The sequence below is a fragment of the Pseudorasbora parva genome, chromosome 21 (assembly GCF_024679245.1).
Source record: "Pseudorasbora parva isolate DD20220531a chromosome 21, ASM2467924v1, whole genome shotgun sequence".
Classification (NCBI taxonomy): Eukaryota; Metazoa; Chordata; class Actinopteri; order Cypriniformes; family Gobionidae; genus Pseudorasbora; species Pseudorasbora parva.
The window spans coordinates 29,744,492-29,771,632 of NC_090192.1; the positions used below are offsets into that span (position 1 = coordinate 29,744,492).

The 27,141-nt window shown below is 36.9% G+C and overlaps 1 protein-coding gene across 5 annotated transcripts in view; it reads left to right on the plus strand.

Annotated features, from left to right (window-relative positions):
* The window catches only part of stxbp4 (syntaxin binding protein 4), a 46,188-nt gene extending 19,752 nt beyond the window's left edge, over positions 1-26,436 (plus strand). For all 5 annotated transcript variants that reach the window (XM_067429173.1, XM_067429172.1, XM_067429175.1 and 2 more), the window contains 8 exons: positions 663-752; positions 906-971; positions 5,842-6,018; positions 6,610-6,726; positions 8,692-8,741; positions 13,552-13,688; positions 22,543-22,600; positions 25,289-26,436. In XM_067429173.1, the coding sequence (XP_067285274.1) occupies positions 663-752; positions 906-971; positions 5,842-6,018; positions 6,610-6,726; positions 8,692-8,741; positions 13,552-13,688; positions 22,543-22,600; positions 25,289-25,397 (804 nt within the window). In that variant the 3' untranslated portion in view covers positions 25,398-26,436. The remainder of the gene's footprint in view (positions 1-662; positions 753-905; positions 972-5,841; positions 6,019-6,609; positions 6,727-8,691; positions 8,742-13,551; positions 13,689-22,542; positions 22,601-25,288) is intronic.
* Positions 26,437-27,141: the final 705 nt, after the last annotated feature.

A 27,141-nucleotide genomic window follows, 5' to 3' on the forward strand; every position in this document is an offset into this window, starting at 1 on the left:
TCGGCCCTTCTCCACAATCTTCCTCAGGGTCCGGTCACCTCTTCTCGTTGTGCAGCGTTTTTTGCCACACTTTTTCCTTCCCACAGACTTCCCACTGAGGTGCCTTGATACAGCACTCTGGGAACAGCCTATTCGTTCAGAAATTTCTTTCTGTGTCTTACCCTCTCGCTTGAGGGTGTCAATGATGGCCTTCTGGACAGCAGTCAGGTCGGCAGTCTTACCCATGATTGCGGTTTTGAGTAATGAACCAGAATGGGAGTTTTTAAAAGCCTCAGGAATCTTTTGCAGGTGTTTAGAGTTAATTAGTTGATTCAGATGATTAGGTTAATAGCTCGTTTAGAGAACCTTTTGATGATATGCTTATTTTTTGAGATAGGAATTTTGGGTTTTCATGAGCTGAATGCCAAAATCATCAGTATTAAAACAATAAAAGACCTGAAGTATTTCAGTTGGTGTGCAATGAATCTAAAATATATGATTTAATTTTTATCATTACATTATGGAAAATAATGAACTTTATCACAATATGCAATTTTCTATGAATGATCATGTTTCATTATATAATAGAAAATAAAATACAAGAGAATAGAATAGATAAATGTCATGGCTGAATTATCACATTGTGGTAACAATTATTAAAACATTATTTATTATTTTACAAGCCATCATTATCAGACTCTGATGATCTGGATGAGATGGAGAGACTAAGAAAAGACCACATTGAGGCCTTGAGAGAGCTCCAGAGAATGCAGGTACCACTATGACAACAGTTTTAAACATTGTCACATGCTGGAATGTGTGACATTCAATCATGTGTTATTGAGTGAGGCTCTCATTAATCCTATTTGCTAGAATGAGTGAGCTAACTCTAATGCTGACTCATGCGAAGATCTCTGTTCTAACAGGATAAGCTTGCAGAATCCGAGAGCCTTAATCATAAGATGCAGCAGGAACTGACAAAAGTTAAACAGGTACGCAACTCATTCTTAGGCTTGTTTCGCACCGCAAGCAGCGCGTAAATGGCACACATTTATTTTAGTGCCCATATTAGCAGGTCACAGCATTAACACTGTATATGTGCACAGTGCAGTGCAAAAGCTTAGCTGCTAGAAGAGTTTGCAACTTAATTATCAACACAATCATTTTGCATTATAGACTTTTATGAGGCAATGTAAAATAATTAAGCAAGCTACTCGCCTATTTTTTTTTTTTTTTTTTTTTTTTTTAAATTGGTAGAGGTTTCACTTGTAACAACAGGCTCAACAGCACTTTCTATTCTAAAATCTAACAAAATCTTGTCAATTTAAGCAGTTTACAGCTACAACAAGTGTGAAACCGGCCTTTAACCTTATGTTTCTGAATTTCCATACATTCCATTGTTGTTGTTTTTTGACATTGTTCTTTATTCCATTGTCACTATACTGTGTTAGATTTGCCACAAGGGGGAGCTCTAGCCACATGTGCCATTATAGATGAAGAAGGTGCTCTGTACATAAAATGCTAAATGCTGAAACGGCATTATTTTCTCAGCAGCACTGTACAGAACTATAAAAATATATTCTATGAGCAATATCCAAATATCTATTTTCAGTGCATTGTGCTCACTACAGGAAGCTTAAAAACACCCACATTAGAACATCATGTGGGAGATGAAGTATGTAGGGCATTGAGGGATGGCAATCGGTGTTTGGAAATCGTTTTTTTTCCTATTAGTTATAAAGAAACAGGCTCCCGCTAGCCCTTTTGAGTTGTGTCTCAGAGCCTCAGAAGTGCCTGTTACGTAAACCCAAATCTAAAGAGCTCCAGGATTCTATGCATGATTAATTGGACTTTAATTGATTGAGAAGAGGTGTGCTTTTACCTTTCTAAGCAAACAGATTTTCATCTGTTCAAAAGTTTAGAGTCAGTAAGAAATTCATTATTTTATTCAGCACAGACCCATTCATTTGATCAAAAATGACAGCATGTATGTTACAAAAGATTTCTATTTCAAATAAATGCTGTTCTTTCCAACTTTCTTTTTAATCCTGCAAAAATGTATCATGATTTCAACGAAAATATTAAGCAACACAACTGTTATTGACATTGATAATAATAAGAAATTATTCTTGAGCGCCAAATCAGCATATTATAATTATTTCTGAAGGATCATGGGACATGAAGACTGTATTGGCTGCTAAAAATAATAAATTACATTTTAAAATATACAAAAATGCAAAACTGTTATTTTAAATGGTAAATGTATTACAGTTTTACTGTAGTTTTGATCGTGCAGTCTTGGTGTGCATAAGAAAGTTCTTTAAAAAGCATTCAAAATTGTATGAACCCCAGCTTTTGATAAAATGGGCAACAAATATCCACCTAACTGGCATTGAAAGAGGGACCGGAGTCATATCTATAGATCAGAATATCAGCTATATGGCTATTTTTTACTTCGGCCATTAAGCAACCACATAGCAACATTTGAAAAACACCTAAAACACGTGATGGATGTTTTGGGCAGGAGGCACCCCTCACATTTTCTTATAAAATGTAAAAACTAGTTTATAAGTATGGTATATGGTTTTTGGTGAACTATTAATGCCCCCGTATGGACCCTGCTGCTTTTCTCTTGCAAAGCCATTCAACTGCAATTTCACTTGTGGCTGACCTTATGAGATGATCTAAATAAAGAGGAAAATGCCATTATACTCTTTATCAAAGAGACACACTGAATGTTTGGTCAGCTGTTCGAGGCCCTGTGGCGTTTCAATTGGCGTCAGGGTCAATGCAACTTCTGTCTCCCCTTCCCAGAGTGCTTTGCTCCAGTCTGCGGAGTCAGTGCAGCTGCTCCCTCCTGGAGCACTACAGAGGGCTCAGTTCGTATCCAGTTCATCACGTTGGCGCGCTAATAGATATACTACGCTGCCCATGGTGTGAAACCAAGGCTTTTTAAAGCCCTCCATGTAACTTTGTTCGGTATTGCTGAATCCTTTCTGCTCTTTTCACCTCCACCCACACTTTACCTTCTATAGCTGCCATTAGAGTAACAGGTAGGCTGACGGGCTTTTCAGCATCGAAGCTGTGGGCTTTTAAGCCTCCTCTCTTGCAAGAAATGTGCAGGCAACATCACCGTCCACGCAGAGCACACTCGGCTACATTACAGTAAAACGTGCGGGGGCAGCCGTGACCAGTGTGAGGCGTGACTTGTCCATGTGGCCAATAACCATTTAAATCTTATCTATGAATCGTGCACTAGGGTTATAGATACGATAAAGAAATTGTTTTGGTTTTTAAAGAGCCCTGCTCTGCAAAAAAAAAAAATCTATAGGTACATCTCAGTCAGCTCCCTAGTTCAGTAGTCAAGGCACTGATCAAGGATTCAGCCATTTTAAAGGGATAGTTCATCTAATGATTGAATTAATCATGAAAATTAACCCAAGACTTACTCATCTCCAAGCCATCCTAGGTGTATATGACATTATTCTTTCAGACAAATACAATCAGAGTTTTATTAAAAAATGTCCTGTCTCATCTGAGCATTATGAGGGCAATGAATGGCAGCATAATACAAGCACAATCAGGCAGCACAATCTATATTGATTTTCCAAAATCTGAAGACCAAAAAAATGCATCCATCCATTATAAAAGTAATCCACGTGGCTCCGGGAGGTTAACAAAGATCTTTTGAAGCAAATCGATGGGTTTGTGTAAGAAAAATATCCATATTTAAAACTTTATCAAGTAAAATATATAGCTTTCACCAGACCTCCTTCCGTGTTCAACTTGCGAAGAAAGTGTAACGCCCCTCACAGTTCAAAATGTCCGACACCATCGTTGCGGCAGTTACACTTTTTCCGTAAGTTCGCTTCAGAAGGCTTTATTAACCCCCTGGAACTGTATGGTTTACTTTTATAATGAATGGATGCACTTTTTTGGTCTTCAAAGCTGCCATTCACTGCCATTATAATACTTGGAAGAGACAGGAAATTTTTTAACTGTATCAACTATATTCGTACAATAAAAGAAGAATGACATTCATATATAAAATTTTGGGTGAACTTTATAGCCCTTTAAGGGCTATCTCATTCCTAAAATCATACCAGTGCACTGGTAGTGACATGTTCGCTCCCTAAAAAGCATAGACGCTCACTGTCATAAATCACGTAAGCCAACTCACTACACTTTATAAAAAAAAAAAAAAAAAAAAAACATTATTTAAATATATTTTAGCATAAACATACATCGCTAGACAGGCAATGAACATAATCTAGCTAACATTTATAATTTATCCGTGGCTTAAATGTTTCTTATATGTAGAAAGCAAATTATTTACCATAATGTACTTTAAATAACATTAAAACATAACACGTATTAACATATTTATACATACACACAAATAAAATATAATATACACATTGGTGCAGACTAAAACTTTCAAATATAATATGGGAAACAACACTTTAGTTTATCATCTAAAGCTCTCACAAGTTACTTATTAGCTTGCATATTACTAGGATATTGGCTGTTTATTAGTATTTATAAAGCACATATTAATGCCTTATTCTGCATGACCTTATTCTACATCCCTTAGTCCTACCCAATTCCTGTTTTATTTAACTTTTATATAACTTTATTTTGAACTTTCAAAGCAGCACAACTGTTTTCAACATTGATAATAAGAAATGTTTCTTGAGCTCCAAATCAGCATAATAAATGATTTGTGTGTGTGTGTGTGTGTGTGTGTGTGTGTGTGTGTGTGTGTGTGTGTGTGTGTGTGTGTGTGTGTGTGTGTGTGTGTGTGTGTGTGTGTGTGTGTGTGTGTGTGTGTGTGTGTGTGTGTGTGTGTGTGTGTGTGTGTGTGTGTGTGTGTGTGTGTGAATATAATCATTTGGCACTATGGAAATATTTCTAACACTAGCTTCCGTTGTTCTTTGAATTCTTATTTTTTCCCAGCCTTGTTTTTTTTTCTGTTTCTCAGGGTTTCCGGGACATATTTATATGTCCCTTTGAATTCCACATTCTTTGAAAATTGCATTAACTGTAACCAATGCATACTCACTATAATAAGCTTCAGCTATTCTCCATAACTAATTGACGTTAAATGGATGTAAGTGCTCATTTATAATATGCCTCTCTGCTGGAAAAGAGTCAATGTAAGATTCATCATGTCTATTAAGTAAAATTCTTCTTTCAGTGGGCAATTATCTGTTAATATAAGTTATTCCTGGTGTTTGAAATAAGGTAATAGTGCTCATGATGAGTAAAATGTGTTTTCTAGTCTTACTCTAATAGGTCTGCAATATAAAAGTAACTCAGACATTTAAATCTTTGAGATTTAATTGTGAACTACCACACACTGTTCATTTTTAGAACCTCACAGTGTGATTTCCACATATTTCGTGTCACCTGTTCATTCTGATCATATCCCACAGCTTTATAATTACAATGGCCTGGTTACCTTTGCTTTGTCTGATGGCTATTGACCGATGGCATGCTGATAAGTATCCAATGTTGTTGTTTTTTTCATTAATAACAAAACATCTTTTTGATACCTGTATTATATAACAGCTTGTTTTACTGGTTCTCTTCTGCCAGTACCGATAGAAACTTGTTTGCACATGTCTTGTTTTTTTAACCCTCTTTCAACAAAACCAAATGTATAGGTTAAAAAAAGCAGAGCTGTGCTTTGTCATGCCGTGCGAAGTCATGGGGGAAGGAGGGGGGATGAGACTGTACAGGCATTTCTCTTCAAGTGCAATGAGTTTGTAATGTTAGGGGGAAGAGCCCCTGAGCATTGTAACGTCCTACTGTACATGCACTCTCAGCACTGCCGCTCTAAGTGGAACTTCACTGTTGCAGGAAGCAAAATCTGCAATGGAGGAGAGCCGATCCCTGCGGACCCGGATCCATCTGGCAGAGGCAGCTCAGAAACAAGCCAGAGGAATGGAGATGGACTACGAGGAGGTTATCCACCTCCTGGAGGCTGAGATAGCTGAAATGAAGTCTCAGAAAGCTGAGCAACCTGGCCGGGGCAAGGTATTCCTCTTTGAGAGTTTTATCCTTACCTTCTCCTTCACAATCCACATCCCCTGCACTGTCCCACTCCGGGTTTTTCCTCTCTCGTGTACTACAAAAAGTAGGTCACTGTTTGCTTTGTATTATTCAGTAACTGTGCTGATGTGCTGCGAAGGCTTTAACATGATCTTGCAGGGTGACGTGGGCTGATGAGGTTATTTTTGAAATCTCTGGCTAGCAACCTTGCATGTCTCCAGGATAAACTTTTATTTTATCACATCATTTATGTGTTTATTTTTGATTAAGTAGGATTATATTTTAGTTTTCTTCGTTTTTCAGTTGTTTGTGAAAAATATACGACTCTGTTTTTCTTACTTTAGCACACCCACTTTCAAGAATACGTTTAAAAGTATAAATAGCCCACTGTATAAAACACTGTACTGGCAACGCAGTTTACCATGCCCAGTAGTACATCTCCAAAGCGTGATTTTTTTTGTTTTTTTTGTTGTTGTTGCATTTTTAATTACAAATTTATGTTAGACAATTTCTGAATCCATGAATTTAAATATACAAAAACATTTTTTTAATATAACAACTCTAATGTTCACACAGGATGATCTACAAGATCTGAGAAAAAGGGTTCAAGTCCTTGAATGCCAGCTACGGAAGACTGAAACTGTAAAGAAGGACTTTGAAACCACTACGGGTAAACTCCTGCAGTTTGTGGAGGTGATGTATATTAATTTTCAATCAAGTTTGAAGGGATAGTTCACCCAAAAATGAAAATTAGCCCATGATTTACTCACCCTCAAGTCACCCTAGGTGTATATGAGATTCTTCTTTCAGACGGATACAGTCAGACTTAAATTTAAAAAAAGTCCTGGCTCTTATATATATAGTATTATAATGTGAATGAATGGCTGTTTCTGTATTAAAGTCCATAAAAGTATATCTATCCATCATGAAAATGATCCACAAGGTTCCAGGGGGTTAATTAAAGCCTTCTGAAGCAAAGCGATGAGTTTAAAATATCCATATTTAAAACTTTACAAACTGAAAAAATCTAGCGTAGGACGCAGGCGTAGCATAAGTTTTGGTTACAAACGCGGAAACGTAGAGCAAAACAAACCGTGGTTCTTGCGAGAACTAGTATATTCTCACCGAAGAGACCTACGTCATACTGGTGAGTATGGGATAATTTTCATTTTTGGTTTAACTATCCCTTTAACCAACTGCACTGCATAAATTTATACTCTATTATCCTAAAGATGTTTCACCATACAAATTGCTCATGTTGTTAAATTAATTAAATTAAATGACTTATATTAGAATATAACTTTATATGCTGATTTGTCAAAGAGCATCCACACCATGTCCAAATATAGTTTTTTCATTAAACCCAAAAAAGCTTGAGTGTCTGGAATGCTCTTCTGATGACAACCATCAATTTAGGCTTATATGAAGCGGGCAAATCTAGTCTAGGGTGACCAAACGGGACATGTCCTGTTTTCACGTCCTGCCCTGGCCCTAATGTAAAAAAGTTATATCAATACAGAGGAGGCATACTTTAAATGTATTGAAATTCATAAGGAATCTGAATAAACTTTGAGTATCTCATTGCCGGGAAGAGCGTCCTTGTTTTTGGTAATCAAAATATGGTCACCCTAATCTAGTCTCACAATCATAGTGCATCTACTTCATCAATCCAAGCATTTTTGCAAACAACACAGGCATTTAAAAAAAAGAATTCATATTGTTAACATAGAATGTGTAGTAGCCATTTCATTAGAGCACCTATGGGGAAAAAGAAAAATTCCCATAAATCAATTAGCACTCTGTTGGGCTGTGTAAATCATCCATTTGTCACAGAACTGTCCTAACGAAACCTGTGCTTTACATATTTTCACTGCTTAAGAATTTAATGGTACATATTCCAGAAGTAAATGAGGCGTAACCACCTGAGTCAGCCACACTGGATTTATTTAGTCATAAAACAAACAATACAATGACATTTATAGAAGACAGTAATATATAATTATGGGCTTGGACGTTGCATTGCACTTTTTATGGTTAATGGTACTTCAGTAACTCTTCGCCAGTGTAAAAGGACAATGGGCTTGTGCTGCTTCCACTCTGTACACATACAGCTTCTGCGCTGCCTTTTTTGCTTGTGCGTCCAGTTTAATTGTCTAATTCCATAATGGAAAGTAATTCGTTTAAAATAAATTAATAATTTTATTCTGCAACGGCACACTAAATTGATCAGAAGTTACTGTAAAGACTTGTAAAGATCTGTTTACTGTATAGTGGACATCATGCATCAGCTATGATTTTGATAGAGATTTTACTTTTATGGGAATGTGTTTGTATACCTATATACTGTATGATATCTGTAAAGCACTATTTATGAATATTAATATTAATAATAATATTAATTATTATTATTATTTTCTATTATTATTTCTATAAATAAGCATTATTATTATTACTGATTTAAAATATTTAACTTTGTGCTAGCCTAGTAATTATAATAATGATAATAATCATTTATAAATAGTTTGTTATTATCATAATTGCTATAAATAACCATTATAACTGTATTATTAAGTTATTACTATATTTTATATACATTATTATTATATTACTTTCAATTATGCACTAGTCTAATCACCTATATTTTTAAAACCCTTACAGGCTGTCCAAGGCTTCCTGTCTGAAAACCAAAGCGGTCCAAGAGGCTACAGGTAAGAACATTATTCTTGTACTTTAATACAGTCTTTTGTTAGGGCAGACCTAATGATTCAACCGAATCCTAATCTAATTTGGAGTATTCCCTACAGAAACCCTATACTTCGCTAGCAACAGGTGTGTAGAAAAGAATGATCTGATAATAAAGACCCTTTTGCTTTAGGGACCTTTACACAGTCATTAAAGTTTGCCTTTGATATTCTAGGAGGCTGTGTATTCACAAGTGTGTAAATGGTAACTTTTTTCCAGAGTGAGTTTTCTGCCTTCTTTTCTATTATAAGAGAGACTTTGGGGGCACAGACAGAAAGGGATAGTTAATGACTAGAGGTCAGTACAACACCTTCCTGTGGCAGTGATGTTGATTTGGTCCAATCAACATGGCCCCCTGCATGTTCAGCCCTTTTTTTTCCCCTAATGATCATCCCCACCAACCGAAGAGGCCACTGTGCCTTCGTCTATTAGGGCTAGAAAATTACACATGTCCTCATAAATCAAAATGAAGGCTGTCAGCAATTTGCAGCCCACAGTGTGTATAGGGTTTTCCTTTTTTTGAGAGAGGGTGCATGATGTTAAATGACCTGTTGAGCTTATACTGTACGTCACCTTGAATGCATCAGGCGAATAATTATATTAAGATAAATAAAATAAAGTACATTCGCATGTGTTTTCTCCGGCTGTTTCTTTTGTTTTGTTTTCAGTGCTCATGTTAACGAATTAGAACATTTAAGCTGCACACCAAGGCAGCAGAAGCGGAAGTGCCACGATTGTCTGCTTTTGCTGTGCTGTTCATGCCAAATTAAAGCCACAGCTCATTGTTCTTGGTCAAAATACATGTCAAGTTAACGAGAAAAAAAAAAAGTCACCATAAAATCATATAAGAAAGATGTGCTTCTCAGTCACCATATAAATGTGAGAAAAACATTACACAAAAACACTAGCCTGGATGCCAGCCAAACTTAGACCCCCCCACAATTTTTTTAGGTCGGGCAGTTCGGTCTGGCCTTGCTCCATAGAGGAGTGATTATCCCCGAACAGAAACTGTTCGGACCAATGAAATCATCAGGGTAGGCTTTAGACGATGATGGACAGAAAGGGGCTTGGATTATATTTGTTCAAATCTTAAACGGAGAGCTTGTTTGTATACAAATTCACCTTCACAATTTCTCTCAGAAATGATGATCATGTTGGGTAAGTACTCTGTGTATCATTAAATTATTTTATTTATTTACAACACTGGCAAAGATTGTGTATTCCAGCGCGTGCAGACAGGGTTGCCAACTACTAGCCCTAAACAATAGCTTCTCGGGGGGTTCTCCAGGGAAAAAATGGCGTTTGGGGGGTAAATGTGTGTTATTTTGGAAAGGTTGCCAGCTAAAATTCGCACTCATGAGTCTATATATCACATAATAGTCGCTTCAACACGCGGACATAAAAAACAACCCGCGGAAAAAACGCGGACTTGGCAACACAGCGCAGTGCAATGTGTCGCTTCGCTGCTCTGATTGGTTGTTCGTCTATCCAATTGATGTCTTTCCTGGTTCGGTTGAAACACGCCCCATAATCACAGCCCAATGGAGCAGTTTCAGACTCATATTCTGACTAGAATTGAGTATGACCACGTCAGGCTACAAAAACACATTACTATCAGGCAAAATTTGTATTCAAATTGTATTTTGTCCAAACCTCAAAAGCCTGTTGATCACACCTGGAGGTACAGTATTAACTTTAAAATTATTTGTATCATACAAGCTTCAAATATACAGCTTGTACACCGGTCAGGAATAACATGTGCTGTGGTATCTGGCACCAAGAACCTTAGCAACAGAACCTTAAAAGTTCTGTAAGTTGTGAGGCAGGGCCTCCATGGATCAGACTTGTTTGTTCAGCACATCCCACAGATACGCGATTGGATTGAGATCTGGGGAATTTGGAGGCCAACACATCAAAAATCATTGTCGACTCCTCAAACCATTCCTAAACCATTTTTTCTTTGTGGCGGGGCGCATTATCCTGCTAAAAGAGGCAACAGCCAACAGAGAATACTCTTTTCATTAAGGGTGTAGTGTACAAGTGTACATGGTCTGCAACGATGCTTAGGTAGGTAGTACATGTGTAACATCCACATGGATGGCAGGACCCAAGGTTTCCCAGCAGAACATTGCCCAAAGCATCACATTGCCTCTGCCAGCTTGCTTTCTTCCCATAGTGCATCCTGGTGCCATGTGTTACCCAGGTAAGCAACGCGCACACACCCGGCCATCCACGTGATGTAAAAGAAAACGTGATTCATCAGACCAGGCCACCTTCTTCCAATGCTCCATGGTCCAGTTCTGATGCTCAAGTGTCCACTGCTGGTGCTTTCAGCAGTGGACAGGGGTCAGCATGACTGGTATGCAGCTATGCAGCCCCACATGCAACAAACTGTGATGCACTGTGTATTCTGACACCTTTCTATCAGAACCAGCATTAACTTCTTAATTTGAGCTTAGATCGGTTATCTCATTGGTTAGATCGGACCACACGGGCCAGCCTTCGCTCCCCACGTGTATCAATGTGTATCCTTGGCCGCCCATCTTACCCATGCTCTGGTCATCTGGCCATCACACTTTGGCCCTTGTCATACTTACTCAAATCCTTCAAATACTGCCAAATATATCGCACCCACTAAAAGGTACCGTGATTTAGAGATAATCAGTGTTAATAAAGTGAAAATAAAGTAAAATAATTCTGTCAGAAGATCAGGATTATTGAGCTACACTAACAAACAGCTAATAAATTGCAATATTTCTAACAAAATATAACGTATTACTATGAAATGGCGTTCTACATGAATTAATGACACATTAATGTCTTTTTGTGTAATATATTTTCATTGAGTTTCTTTGTTTTCCAAGCAATTCATTACATTTCAATCAGACTGTAGCAAATCTTAAATGTTTTAAACAGTATAGTCCAATTCTTTGTAGTTCATGGCCCTTGTCAAACTTACTCAAATCCTTTCACTTGCCAATTTTTTCCTGCTTTTAACTTCTATCAACTTTGAGGACAAAATGTTCACTTGCTACCAAATATATCGCACCCACTAGCCGTGATGAAGAGATAATCAGTGTTATTCACTTTACTTGTTATGCCTGATTGGTGTGTATATATATGGTATGTGTGAGAGGGGAACACGGTCGCATCATAAATCAAAACATGTTACAGAAAGTATTTGCAGTACTCAAGTCGCTGTACAGCTGTGCGCTACAAGTGCTGCCAGTGTAAAAGAACAATCGGCTTGTGCTGCGTCCAACAGTTTCACAATATTATGATTATTACATTATTTTTTTATAAAATAAATGCAGCATTGGTGAGCATAAAAAAAAAAAACGTTTTTAAAAACATTTTAAAAAATCTTACTACCCCAAACTTTTGAACGGCAGTGAAAATAAAGTAAAATAGAGAAGATCATGATTATTGGGCTACACTAACAAACAGCTAATGCATTACAATATTTCTAACAAAATATAACATATTAAATGTCGTTCTACATGAATTAATCACACATTTATGCCTTTTTGTGTAATATATTTTCAATTAGTTTTTTTGTTTTCCAAGCAATTCATTAAGTTTCAACTCAGACTGTAGCAAATCTTAAATGTTTTAAACAGTCTAGTCCAATTCTTTGTAGTTCATGAACCGAAAGTGTGGTAGTTTCATAATATGTTTTCATAACACTGGTCCATTCATGTCAGTGGGTCTGAATCCCCTTCCCCAAAAATCCACCCTTCACTAGATGTCCTGCTGGGCTCTTCTTTTACACCAGTCTGCCCAGCATGCTCTGTTCATTTCAGGTCAAATGGAGTGCACTTTTCTACAGCTTTTATAACAAGTCGGCTGAAAATCACACAAGACTGACACAGTTTTCAACCTGAGATGTTTTTAAAAAAACAACAAAAAAACAATACACCATAAAATAAAATAAAAATGTATATATACACTGATCAAAAACATAAAAGCAATACTTTTTTTTGCCCCCAATTTTCATGAGCTGAACTAACAGATCTAAGACTGGTTCTATGTAAACAAAAGGCCTATTTCTCTTAAATATTTTTCACAAATTTGTCTAAATTTGTGTTCGTGAGCATTTCTCCTTTGCTGAGATAATCCATCCACCTCACAGGTGTGGCATATCAAGATGCTGATTAGACAGCATGATTATTGCACAGGTGTGCCTTAGGTTGGCCACAATAAAAGGCCACTCTAAAAAGTGTATTTATATCACACCTCACAATGCCACAGATGTCAAAAGTTTTAAGTGAGCATGCAATTGGCATGCTGACTGCAAGAATGTCCATGTGAATTAAATGTTCATTTCTCTACCATAAGCCGTCTCCAAAGGTGTTTTCAGAGAATTTGGCTGTACATCCAAACGGCCTCACAACCGCAGACCACATGTAACCACACCAGCCCAGGACCTCCACTTCCAGGACGACGGGCAAAAACAAAAGTGTTGCGTTTAGTTGCAGGATTAGTCTAGTAGTGTGTTAGGAGTAAGGTTAGGGTTAGTAAATAAAGTTGACATGCACTTGCAAAGCTACTCAGTAGAATGTCTGTTGGTGGATCATCAAAATCAAGTGTTTGCAGATATTAAACAGACAGTCTAATAGGTAGGTGCCGTGCTACTTATAGTCAACAGAATGTCTAAAGGGGACCATCAAAATAAAGTGTTTAGCGTAAGTTAGGTTAACGTTAATGTTAGTTTGTCAAAACGTCTGAAATGGCTTACAGCATCTTTATTTAAGCATTGCGGTCTTTGTCTTTCAGTTCTCCCAGCGATCTGAAGTTGGCCACACAGTCTCAGGCATCTCGAGGTGGGAAGAAACCACCCTGGACTGCATCTGCTCTTGCTGTGGAAGCTAAAGAACTAACTCATGCTGTCAGAAGCATTCTAAAGCTGGACTGTAAGTATACGGGCTTCTAATTTGTCAAACTGTCCAAATTAAAAACTTCTCCTTGTGTCCTTTTGTCTGACCCTCGTGTTGTTATCTGACCCTTAACCCACTCTGTCGCAGGGATGCAAACATGTCACCTCTCGTCGAAATTCGCCGTCATTATTATGATTCGTCTAGTTTTTGAAAATGGAAAGGGGGAGGTAACAGGGCTGAGTAAAAGTGAATGAGATCAACAGACTCGCGCCTTCTGAAGTTACTCATTCACGTGAGGTTGCTGTGCTGTGTGGTCATAAACGTTTTATTTGCATGCAATTGTATGCATTGCAGTGTAAAACAAGTCTTTTTATGCCTGAAACGCAGTCAGCAGCGAAGAGGCTGTTTCTGACTCATCCGCTTCTCCTTCTTGGGTTATATTTGGCGCTTTATTGGCCATGAACGGTTAAATATATTTGTATGTGTCAAAATGCCCATCTTTACAAGTATCTGTTAACAGTCATTTTTGGCTTAAATGAAAGTAAACGTAAACTGAGAAGGAAAATGCAAGTTACAGTATAATGAACCCAGAGCCATAGAGAAACATTAGACAGTCTCATTTTCCTGCTGTCTGTCATTCATATTAAACAAACAACAAAAGAGAGAAAATCTCTGTGCCCTTGACTAATCCACTTTTGTAACTTTAATCAGAGTAAATATATATTTAATTTTCACAATGAATACGATGCAGTGTTTTTTTTATATTGTTTTGTTTACTTTTTTGTCCTATTGCTTGTAATTACTTTCTAATCCTTCTAGTCTTCAGTGAGCTTGAGTTATTTTTTATTTAGGCTAGTAGTTTTTTTTTTTTGTGATACTGACATTGGTGACAAGAATTATGAAAGGTATGTGATATCAAAAATTATGATATCATAAAATCCTTATTTAAAGCAAAAAATAAATATATCATGATAAATAGCCTATTGTTCTCATTTATTGTGATTTCAATTCTGGTCATATCGCCCACTCCTAGCATCGCCATGACCTAAGCATCTGTTAAAGAAATGTTATGATATACTTTCAATATTTCAGTAATATGTCAAGCTTGGAAGGTTAATTAGCCTGACCCGGTCAGCTTTTATTTTGGTTTAAAGCTGTTGGTGTTATTTTCACTACTAACATTACTATTTTGCCAACCAATGCCACTTTTAACCACAACATAATAATAAAAACGTTTTTTTATGTACTTTTACACACAATATTTTGATTTGAAATTAACACCATCCTGTTTTTGTCACCTTTTTCACCCCTAATAAGTTCGAAGCCCTGCTGTCATGTATAAATGTATCTCTTCATTTAACAATTTGAGCTAAACTGTACTACTTGATGAGATGTTATCATTTATTATTGAAAAGTGGAAGCATAACTATTGTTGGGTATCGAACTCTGTACTTTTAAAGGATTAGTTCACCCAAAAATGAAATCGATGTCATTAATGACTCACCCTAATGTCGCTCGTTCCACACCCGTAAGACCTCCGTTCATCTTCAGAACACAGTTTAAAATATTTTATATTTAGTCCGACAGCGTATCTAAGTGTAGGCACACTATACTATACTGTCCAGCGTATTGATTCATGATTCGGATCACCAATGTCACGTGATTTCAGCAGATTGACACGCGATCCGAATCATGAATCAATACGCTGATTCATGACCGTTTTAATCTTTATTTGTGGTTTGAAAGGCAATGCTGAATAGTTTTTGTTATTTTTGGACCAAAATGTATTTTCGATGCTTCAAGTGTTTCTAACTAACTAACTAACTAACTAACTGATGTTACAGATGGACTTGATGTTTTTTCTTTGTATGATCTCATTTTTAACATGGCTTCTTGACTTGACTGGTTTACCTTAGGAGCCACATTCAGTCTGCTCATTTAGCCTTACACAAATGCATCTAATGACCTGTAGAGGTCAAAACATTGCCAGTCTTTCCATAATTCCGTCTCATTATGAGCCTCTTAAACCAAACACATTATATCGTCATTATGGCCAAGACACTGCTTATAGTTCAAATTTATAGAACCTATTCAGATCGCATTTATTATGGAACATCTTTCTCCTTTTCAGCAAACAGCCTAGTGGTCTACATTTAAGTTCATTTAATCTGCTTGTTTGTTGCTTTTATTTTCATATCCTGTCTCTTCAATTACATGTCATGTAAATGTTTTACATCTTATATATTATGTAATATTATATAACCTTCTTAATCATGAAATCTAAACCATTTAGAAGTGTATGAAAAAAATAGGTCAATCCGATAAGAAAACACAATACAAGGTGTATTTGCTGCTAATACAAACATTTTAGATCCGATTCACCTCACTGATGCAAACGTTGCCTGGATACAAAGCTGCTGGAAAACAATTGTCTATGTGTTTTGTCGCAATTGTATATAATTTTACTGGCTACACAACGATATACACGTTTAGAAATGTGTCCTTAGTAAAATTAAAGCTAAAATGTATTTTAGCTTTAATTTTATGTTGAAAGTTGATTTTTTTTTTCTTCTACACAACAATGATTGTTCATCTTGATTTGACTGACAGTGAATACTATCTTGTTGGCCTAGTTAAACTGATCCAGCTTGTCAAAACATTACTGATAGCAGTCCATCCAATGCGCAGTTCCTTAACAACAACAAGAGGCTGCCTTTTCTTTCTCAGGATTTTTTCCTGTGTCCAATACAGCTTCAAAAAACTCTGAGTCATAAAGTAGAATGTCAAGTATTGAAAAAGACCTGATATAGTGAGATTTAATAATAATACAGTCGGATAGTAATATTAACTGAAGTATCCTGTTCTTTGTATTTCAAGAAAGCTTGCTGATCGTATTCCTGTTTGCAGACCGGCATCATTTTCTTGCATTTTAAAGGAAACAGACTCGCTTCACAGACTCGCTGCAACTCAGACAAAACAGCATCTCTGGCCTCCTCGCATTTACTGAATGCATGGTCTTAATAATGAGGTGAATCAATAATGGACTTGTTTTTGCCTAAGCGCTTTTGAATTAATATTTTGTGCGGGGAATATTTTTGTGTATTTGAATAGTGAAATTGATTACATTATATACCTGAGAGTTCCACATTTTCAGGAATGAGGGCTCCAAATGTAATAATAATTAATCTGTGTGAATTTTAGTGCATGACACATCTTTCTTGATAGTGATACTGATAGTTCATCCAAAAATTCTGTCACCATTTACACGCCATTTTGTTCTAAACCTGTATTACTCAAGCCCCTTTCACACAGCATGTTCATCCCGGAAAATTACCAGAGTGCCTTCTGTGTGAACACAAACATGTCCCGGCATTTTGATCCTGGAATGGGGACCTAGTAACATTTCCGGGATCGGTCCCTGTTTAAACAAAAGCCTTATTCAATGGCATAAGGGGCAACTGTATGCGTTGTGCTAGTTTATGATAGAATCAAGAAAAAATTTCACAAGCATTATTTCTCAAGAGAGGAATGGTAGATCACAAGCAAACTTAAAGGGGTACTTCAGCGCTGGGAAGATTAATCTGTATTCGAATTGGGTCATTAATATAGTAGAAATGTGAAATTAATTTTGAATTTGGTGCCTTCTAGGCTGAGAAGAGACAAAAAAAATATTTTTATCTCATGATGAAAGACAACAATTCCCAGAATGCATTGCTTCATAGCCCTGTGAGGCCACTCCCAAAGCCGCCGCTATTGGAATACTGGATCACTTTTCCACCGCGTTCAGTTTTATAAAATCAGTTCAGTTAGAGAACAGACACTACAATTAAAAACTGAACGTGTCTGTTCAATATAAAGAGTGAGTCGCCGTGTGAGTGTCACAGCACAAACGCTGCAGGAGTCAGATTACATTCATCGTGATGAATGAGCTGAGGTAAGCGCGACCTCACTCATACATTTACAGCGTGTGTTCAGTCTGGCGTATTTTCAGTTCATGGCTTTGGAAGCTTAACTTATCTTTAAGGGATGTGTGTGAATGCACGCACCGATTCTGGGAAATCTCTGACGGTGTGAATGAACCAAAATCAAACATTCCTTGGACAAATACCGGGGCACAATATCAGGATATTTTCCGGAATCTCTGTGTGAAAGGGGCTTTACTTTCTTCTGTGGAACTCAAAGGATAATATTTTGAAGGTTTTCTTTTTCTTCTTTTTTTCCCACACAATGAAAGTCAATGGGGTCCAAAACAACATTGGATCCCATTGATTTTCATTGTATTATTTATTTAATGTTTAGAATATCTCCTTTTGGGTCCAACAGAAGAAAGCCATCCAGGTATTGAATGACACATAGTTGAATAAATGATTTTCCTCAGTGTACTATCCCTTTAAAGTTGTCATGAAATTGTAGATTTTTTGTTTCATATTTTGACATGTACCCGAGTGAAACGACTTCTCGGACAAGAAAGAAATTCAGGGCTTGATTGATTTTGTCCATCAGGGATGAATTAGATGGTTGTGGTTTGCTGTTGCTGTGACCTCATGTGAGTGGCAGGTTGTCCCGCCCTCAACCATCAGAGAAGAGATGAGATGTTGCTGCAAGAGGGAGGTGAATTATTTTGATTAAAGATTAGAAATGAACTGCACATAAATAATAATAATAATATTAATGATGTGCACGGATAACTAATTAATAACAAATACTGCAGTATTCCATAAAAGAATAAGAATAGTTTTTTTTGATTTTAAGATTCTAAAATTTGTCTATCCACCTAATTTTTCACGTAAGCGCAGGCCATTTGTAAATTGAATGTGTCTGGCTTCCAGTGTCATCCGCTTCCAGTTCTTTTCAGCTGTACGAAAAACCTTGTTATGCTGCTTGATATTTTTTTAATGTATTGGCGTAATTATGAACACACTGCTTTGTAGCTCAAATAATTTTACCATTTACAGCACCTTTTCTCGTTATTTCCCTACAGTGGCTTATGAATCGGAAATCTCTCACATTCACAGAAAATAGCTTACTTCCAAAAAATAAGGTGGATACAATATGATTTTACAAATGGGATCATTTAACAACTGTTAGTTGTTTTTACTTTTCTTTTGTTAAATTAAATTTCCAAGGTACCAAATGATGCACAAAAAAGTGGAGAGAGACGGACAGACTGTTGGATTAAGGGAAGAAAACTGAGGGATCAGCTGAGGGAGGGAAAAAGATCTAAAGTGATTGCCTAGGGGACAGAAAACGTGTTCCACACACCTGGCAGCATGTGACCTCTCAGTGATGCTCACGTTTTGCCTGAATGCTCCCCTGCGGGGAGGACGAGGCACGCTTTGAGTTGCACATGGAGGGCCACCTTCATCACACTGATTGAAACCAAAGAGAGCAACCTCAGCCTAGCACAGACACAGGCAGTGTTTTCCATGTGATGGATGTTCTTTCAGCCATGTGACGGGCTACGTACCACTCTGTGTCTCATCAATAAGATGGGGAGACATGTTTTGGAATCAATAAGGATTTATGATATAATTTAAAAGGATAGTTCGCCCGAAAATGACAATTTCCAGCATCTCTTCACCCTCATGTTGTTCCAAACCTGTATTATTATATATCTTCTATTACTAAAGAACGATGAAGGAAACATTTTTCGACATGTCTCGTTTTTTTGAGCGACAGAAAAAAGAAAGTGAAACAGGTTCGGATCGACGTGAGGATAAGTAAATGATGCCAGAATTTTCGTACTGTCCCTTTAATAGAGAAAAACATCAAATTAATTTAAAGAAAAGCTTCTTTTGCTCATCCCAATTATATCTGATGTACTGAGGAGTAATTTGAGGCAGCTGAAATTGTCTTTTCAGTATCATAGTGTTGATCTAGTGCAATCATTCACTCTTGCTTACTAGAGCAAGGCCTTTAGAAAACAAAGAGTTGATTGAATTAAAGAGGCATGTGATGAGCTATACTCTGTTACTATGTCCCAAAGGATTTGTGATCACTGTGGATGCATCAGAACACTCAATACAACAACAAAAAAAACAACTCCAATCTTAAAAAAAATAACCAAGCTGTACAATTGAAAGACTCAATTAAAATGATGGCCACTAGAAATTAGAGATGAATGCGAGTTTTAGAAAACATTCTGTTTATATTCCAGGAAATGACCATTGATTCTCAAGGCTGATAAAGATAACAAAAATTAGGGAAGATAAACCAAGGCTTAGATGCTTTTCATTATCCATAGTTACCCAGATAACAGGGAACATTCACAGAACTTACACTAACGTTTTGTAAAGGTTATCTAAACGTTAGAACTAAACGTTAGCTGGTGTGTATTTACAAATGCAATGCATATTAAGGCCAGAATTATCCCCAATAATTAGAAACGGCCAGATTGTCTCTGTTTGTTGGATTATTTAGAGTAGAAATGTTTGGTAACACTTTAATTTAGGGTCCAATTTTCACTATTAACTAGTTGTTTATTAGCATTCATATTACTAGGATATTGGTTGTTTATTAGTACTTATAAAGCAAATATTAATGCCTTATTCTGCATGACCATATTCTATATCATATTATATAAAAATGTAAACCTTTTTTAAGATTTACGCATTTCAGTTAATAGTAAAATTCCGTCAAATTTAATTGAATATTCAATTAAAGTATTATTCAATTTAATTTGAAGGCTTATATTTTTGTTTGTACCTAAACTTAACAACTTAACTTATTAGTAACTATTACTAAGCAGTAATTACGAGTTTATTGTGGTAAAATGGTAGTTTATTTTTTGTTGTCTAGCTGGCCTTCCAGCATGCACTATCAAACCCTTGCAACTGATCCAGAATGCAGTGCTGAGAGTGGTCTTTAACGAGCCGAAGAGAGCGCATGTCATGCCTCTCTTCATCAGACTGCACTGGTTGCCACTCGCATCAAATTCAAGTCACTGGTTCTCGCCTACTAAGTAACCACTGGCTCTGCACCAATATACCTAGACTCGCTTGTTCAGACTTACACACCCTCCAGAAGCTTGCGTTCTGCGAGTGAATGATGCCTCGTGGTTCCATCCAAAGGGGCATGAAATCTCTCTCACAGACCTTTTCCTGGACCGTTCCCACCTGGTATCATGACCTGCCCATCTCAATTCGTGCAGCTGAGTCTGTAGCCATTTTCAAAAAAAAATATCTCAAGACACATCTTTTCCAATTGCACCTGACCAATAAAGACTAGCACTTAACTATCCAATTAAATTTTCTGTTTGTTTGTCTTTAAAAAAAAATAATTGTTTGTGTACTGTGCTCGATTAACTGAGAATTCTTACAGCTCTTGCAGGTTGTTGCCCTTGTTTTTTTTCCGTTGCGTCTATTGCTCTCCCCTTTTTGTAAGTCTCTTTGGATAAAAGCATCTGCTAAATGATTAGCAGACGCGTTTAATCATTCTTAAATGATTAAATGTAAATGTAAATGTGAGAACTGGACCCTACACTAAAGTGTGACCAAAATGTTGAATAACCAACAGTGATAACCAGTAATGAAAACTACTAAACTTGAATCATTTCACAGTGTAGTTAATGTGATTGAATGTGATGAGACAAAATGTGATTGACATACCCATACAGTGTATATTTTAAAAATAGAAATATTATTTGCAATTAGTTGAAAAAAGGTTATTTTATAGAAATTCCTATTCTTCTTTTACTCTTTTCTTTTTTGTTATTCCCTCAAATCCATTTAAATCCTTTAATGTTTTAATTCCTTTTACTAAAAAGATGGTCACACTTTAGATTGTGGTCCAATTCTCAGTATGGAACAACTATTAACTACAGCTTTGCCTCAAAAAACTCCTTATTATTGCATATTAATAATAAGTAACAGTTGTCAAGTTTAGGTATTGAGGTATGTGGAAAATGGTCAGGCAGAATAAGTCATTAATATGTGCTTTATAAGTACTAATAAACAGTCAATATCTTAGTAATATGCATGTTAATAAGCATCTAGGTAATAGCGAGAATTGGACCCTAAACTAAAGTGTTACCAAAAAGTGTAATTGAAAAAGACAAAATTAAATACATAAATTACATAAAATTGGTTCCACCACCAATATTCAAGAAATGGCCTCTGACACAATGATAAATGGAACATTACTTTTTATTAGTGGAAAGGTAGACAACACACAATTTACTGTAAATTCCCATAGGCACTACAGAATATAGCTAGGGATATTTGTTTGTAGAAATTTGATAGCACATAAATTATTCTTTGGCCTTTCCTGTCAAAATGTTGATTGTGTATGAAATGTAGATGGTGGGATACTCTGTGTATTCTTTTCATCATCATTTTTTTCATAGTAAGATCATGTTCCTGATGAGAAATCCATTATAAAGTCATGTCAGGGCATTGTGTATGCCAGTGAACATACTGTCAATAGTACTTCCTGCACGTACAGAGGGAGTGTCAAGATCAAATTCTGCCAGGGATTTGTTACCATTTTTTTTTCTTGTTCTGTTTTTTTTTTTTTTTTGGTGGCATACTTGGGGGCATTTTGACCGGTCTCATTCAGCTCATATTCGTCTGCTCAAATTTTTTGACTAAGGTCCATTCAATAAAGCCTGAGTGCCGTACAAACATCAGTCCTCAATCGGAATCTAGCTTAAAAGCTTGGAAAATAAAAAGTGAATTTGAGGAAATGTGTTTGTATGTGGAAGGAGTTTTTATACCGAAATCCAAATTGTCATGGTCACTGGCATTTCAGGATCAAGAGGATCAGCGAGTAATGTTGCAAAGCCATATTTTAATTTTTTCATTTTGGCTTCAGACTTCTCCAGTATCTTGTTTGTTGTCCTCACATAGAGTAGATGTAACTGTTTTCTCTGTCCGTTTTTCTTCTTCTACAGGTTTACCTTATGGCTGGGATGAGGCATACACTGCAGATGGAGTGAAATACTACATTAAGTAAGTCCACTTCAATTATACAATTATACATGCTTGTGAATTGCATACATTCACAAAATTAGTTCCTTCGTTTCAGCTCCCTTTCCCAAAAGTAAATAACAGTTCTCATTTTTGAATGGTACTTCTTAAAGCGGGGGTGAAACACTCAGTTTCAGTCAATCTCATGTCAATCTTGAGTACCTATAGAGTAGTATTGCATCCTTCGTATCTCCGAAAAGTCTTTAGTTTTATTATATTTATAAAAGAAAGATAGGCTGTACCGAGTCTTTCCGGAAAAAAACGAGCAGCTGGAGGCGTATCGTGTGGGCGGAGCTAAAGAATGACGAGCGCGCACAAAGCGGTGACGTCCTCAAACGTGGAGAAGAAAACGCTACCCTAAATCAGATTCAACTAATACAGATATGATCCAGAATCAGATCCGGAGGCTGAAATAAATTGAACAGGAGAAACAGCAACAGCAGGACGTCCGTCTCTGTGGTATGTACTGTATTTAGTGGCCTGTCAACATTTGTGTGTGTTTACTCACAGTTTAAGAGGACATGATTTGGTTTATGGACTATTGTATGCGACTAAACCTTAGCAGTAGCAAGCAAAACGGTTTTGCACGTCAGACTAGTGTAACGTTATACATAGAACAACAATGGAGTAACCGTTAGCGCATTTGAATGACGAGGCACGCTTTGTGAGAACGCTAGGCTTATGTTTGGGTGGTTTTACAATAAACAAACTGACACCTATATTGGTCAGCTAAACAAATGTATTTAAACGCACACCATAGATCGCATGCTCCATTGATATATTAACTAACGTTATACACGATCGTGTTGTTTACTGATGTTTACTTATGCGACGATAGCCAACAGCATAGACATTTGAAGCAGTTTTACTCACCGCCTGCTTTTAAAGCACGACCGCGAACCTTTATCGTCACCGCTCCATCAAAAACACACTTCTTTGGTAACATTGTTGATTTCGTGAAGTCCTGTGACAGCAGTAACCGTGGAGATCCACTTTTGCGACACGACATCGGTTCAAATGCAGCGCTGCCTTCCCGGGATGTTATGCGGACGCGTTGAAGTCGCTTGATGTCACCCGTAGGAATAAAGTGGAGCGCGGTGTGACAGAAGTGTTGCACGGACGAGTGGATCTGCAGCTTGAGAGCAGTGTTTATGGGCGTGCATTTGCTCTTTTGCTCTAGTCACGCGCGCACCCTTCCGGGAGAAGAGCATCAAGCGGACCCATACTCGAAAAAACTCTCCGAAACTTGTGAGAAACCAGAAGGAGTATTTTTAACACAGAAATACTCCATCTAATGTCCAATGTAGTTTTTGAAACTTTGTCTATGTTTAGGATGGGAATCCAAGTCTTTAACAGTGTAAAAAGCTCAGTATGCATGAAACAGCATTTCACCCCCCCTTTAAGAGATAAACGGTTTGACCTACAGTACAAATTCTCAAAATATGCATTAAAAATAACCACACTACAACCAAATATTCTAAACAAAATGACACAAAAGTGCAGATATTGCTGTTGCGCTTCAAAAGCAGCAGACTCTTTGTATTATTGACTAAATGTAACCTCAACTCTAGAGACAAGAAACACATCTCCCCTTCCCAAGAGCATGTTCTTTTATTTGCATGACTTTCAAAACAGCCTAGTTCAATGTTGCAGACATCCATCACACTTTTGAGAGTTTTGATGTCGCACGCAACACCACACCCATCATTCCAGCATTCTCCATTACACACACACCAGCACCACAGCATTCACTCCATGCAAAATGTCCTGCATCTTTGTAGGTGTACTGTATGAACCATTCAAAAGTGAAATTCATACTTTTGTTCAGCGAGGATGCATTAAATTCACTGAGAGTAACAGTAAAGACTTTTGTAAATGATATTTCAAATAGTGTTCTTCATCAATGAATCCTTTAAAAAAATGCATGTTACCACAAAAATATTAAGCAGTACAACTAATTTCAACATAATAAGAAAGGTTTCTTAACTCTTTATACACCATTTGTGTATAATATAATACACAAATGGGTAGGTTTAGGGAAGGGATTGAGTTACGCGTTCAAAATGTGTCTGAATATGTGTGTTTGTCCGCAAGGTAAATGGATTTATAAACATACAATTTTTTTTTTTTTTTTTTAAATGCAGAATGTTTCTTGTGATGGGTAGGTTTAGGGTGTGTGTGTGTGTGTGTGTGTGTGTGTGTGTGTGTGTGTGTGTGTGTGTGTGTGTGTGTGTGTGTGTGTGTGTGTGTGTGTGTGTGTGTGTGTGATGGGTAGGTTTAGGGCGTGTGTGTGCGTGTGCGTGTGCGTGTGCGTGTGTGTGTGTGTGTGTGTGATGGGTTGGTTTAGGGGTAGGGGCAGTGTGTAGGGGATAGAATGTAACGGCGTTGATAAACACGCTAAAAAGCGATGTCATACATACGCCATTTCATGAGATCAGTCTGGGAATGGAGAAAAAATATTATCACTTTATAGCACCTCCGGTGGACGTTTCACCCAAAAAGTGCAGGTAAACGTACCTGGAGGTACATAATTCCTGTGTTGCAAAAATGTAGGCAGAGTCACGTATTTCCAATGAGCATGGGTTGTTCAAAAATCTATACTAACCCTAAAACTTTTAAATGGTAACTTCATTTTTTTAATCAAGATGTCATATTTCTTTTTTCCTCCAGTCATGAAACTCAGACAACATCATGGACGCACCCTGTAATGAGATCTCTGGGTCTGTCAGAACCAAGACTGAATGACCAAACCTTGAACTCTCCAGAATCCACAGCCTAGACTGATTCCGAAGACTGTGTGCCCTCTTCTGCTTCTTTCTGCTGAACTGTTTGGTTCAAAACAACAAAAAACAAGCCAGCGCATAAAAAAAGTGATGTGCATTATAAAATAATTCTCCACATTCATTAAATGAATCTACAGAGCCCCACACATTTTGCAAGGAGAAAAATATACATCGTCAGAATTCAGAATTCATTCCATGATTTACATATGTCCGCATGTCATGTGCAGAGCTCCGTAAGAATCTGACTTTCAACACTAACTGATATCTATACAACTGATTGAAACATGCAGCAAATACGCCAAAGCTTTTTGATGGTTTGAGAATCGAGATATGAGTTTGAGTGTCTGTCCACTGACATTTTAGGAGTTTCCCTCTCTCCAGTCTCTTTCTATTCTGCACCTTGACAAATACAATGGACAGACCCAATCTGTTTTTCGACTTTCAGAAAAAGACAAACGTAATTGCACTTGTTTGAAGTCAAAGGACGTGGCCTCTTGAGTGAAGCAGGAACTTTGGAAGAACACAGTGAGTTAATCAGGATGGACTGTTTCTGTGATGTTCGTTCAGTTTGGCTTGTGTTTGCTGCTGCTTTGATCCACTATTTGTAGATTTGTTGAAACAGGAATTTGGTTTCTTGTTCAGACTTCCTCGAACCACCTCTGCGACAGTTCTTCAGGAGTCATCGGACTGTTCTCTATAATTGATCTCCATATAAAGATGCATTTTTAATTCTGCTGATATCCTTAGTGGACTTTCTAGCTATTATACATATAACTGTGAAAGTGTCTTCTCTTGCATGTGCAATTAGTTCTGCGCTTCCATTAGAAATGTGAGTTTAACGTACCCTAAGCCTTATGTGTACAATTTCTTGGAAAATGACACAACATGGCACATTTGCTTTGTTGTGAACTCACTCTGCCTAACGGCATAAACTTAGCCTCAGAGATCTCTTTATGGTAGATCATGAAGAGTTATGTTTTTCCTTTAATGTGAATACTTTTGTGGTTGTATTAAAGATCAACTGATAAAAACCCATCCACATTTTTGTTTTGTTTTTGCCTTTTAAAAGAATATTAGCTGCATGTCTATTTCAGGTTGAGTGTGCACTTCACAAGCACTTCACACCCTAGGCGAGAAATATTGATTTTTTTATTTTATTTCTCCATGCCATGGCAGGTACTGTTATACAGTATAGATGCTTCTGCTCTTGCATCTCATATAAAAACAGTCATTTAAAGAAAAAAGCTTTTAATGATTAATAATAAACTATTACAGTAGCCTAAATACTGAACACTGTAATATACTCACTTCAAATTTATCAAATAAAAACACTGAGCAAAGCGAATCAAAATCATTTTGCAAATATCTTGAATTTTAAATTATAATGCATGGTTGCACTCATATTTGAACATTCGAAACCTCTGAATATATTTTGCTAATTTATTCCTTTATGTTATTTTGGAAAGTGTCATTCTCATTAAAGTGTCCTATTAAATGATAATAATAATTACCATAACAGCTATTCTGAAGCAGACCTTTCTATTACAGATGAGTTTTGATACGATGTGTCCTCTCTTAAAAGATTTCAAAAGATGACAGTGATGAATTAATCATTATAGAATAAGTATAGGTGTCTGTTTAGGTCTGCCTGCCTAACTAGTTGCAGTCTGTTTCCAATTTGTCAGACACGTTACAACATGTGGTTTAGTTGTTCCAAATTAGAGGAGGAGTGGCCAGTCA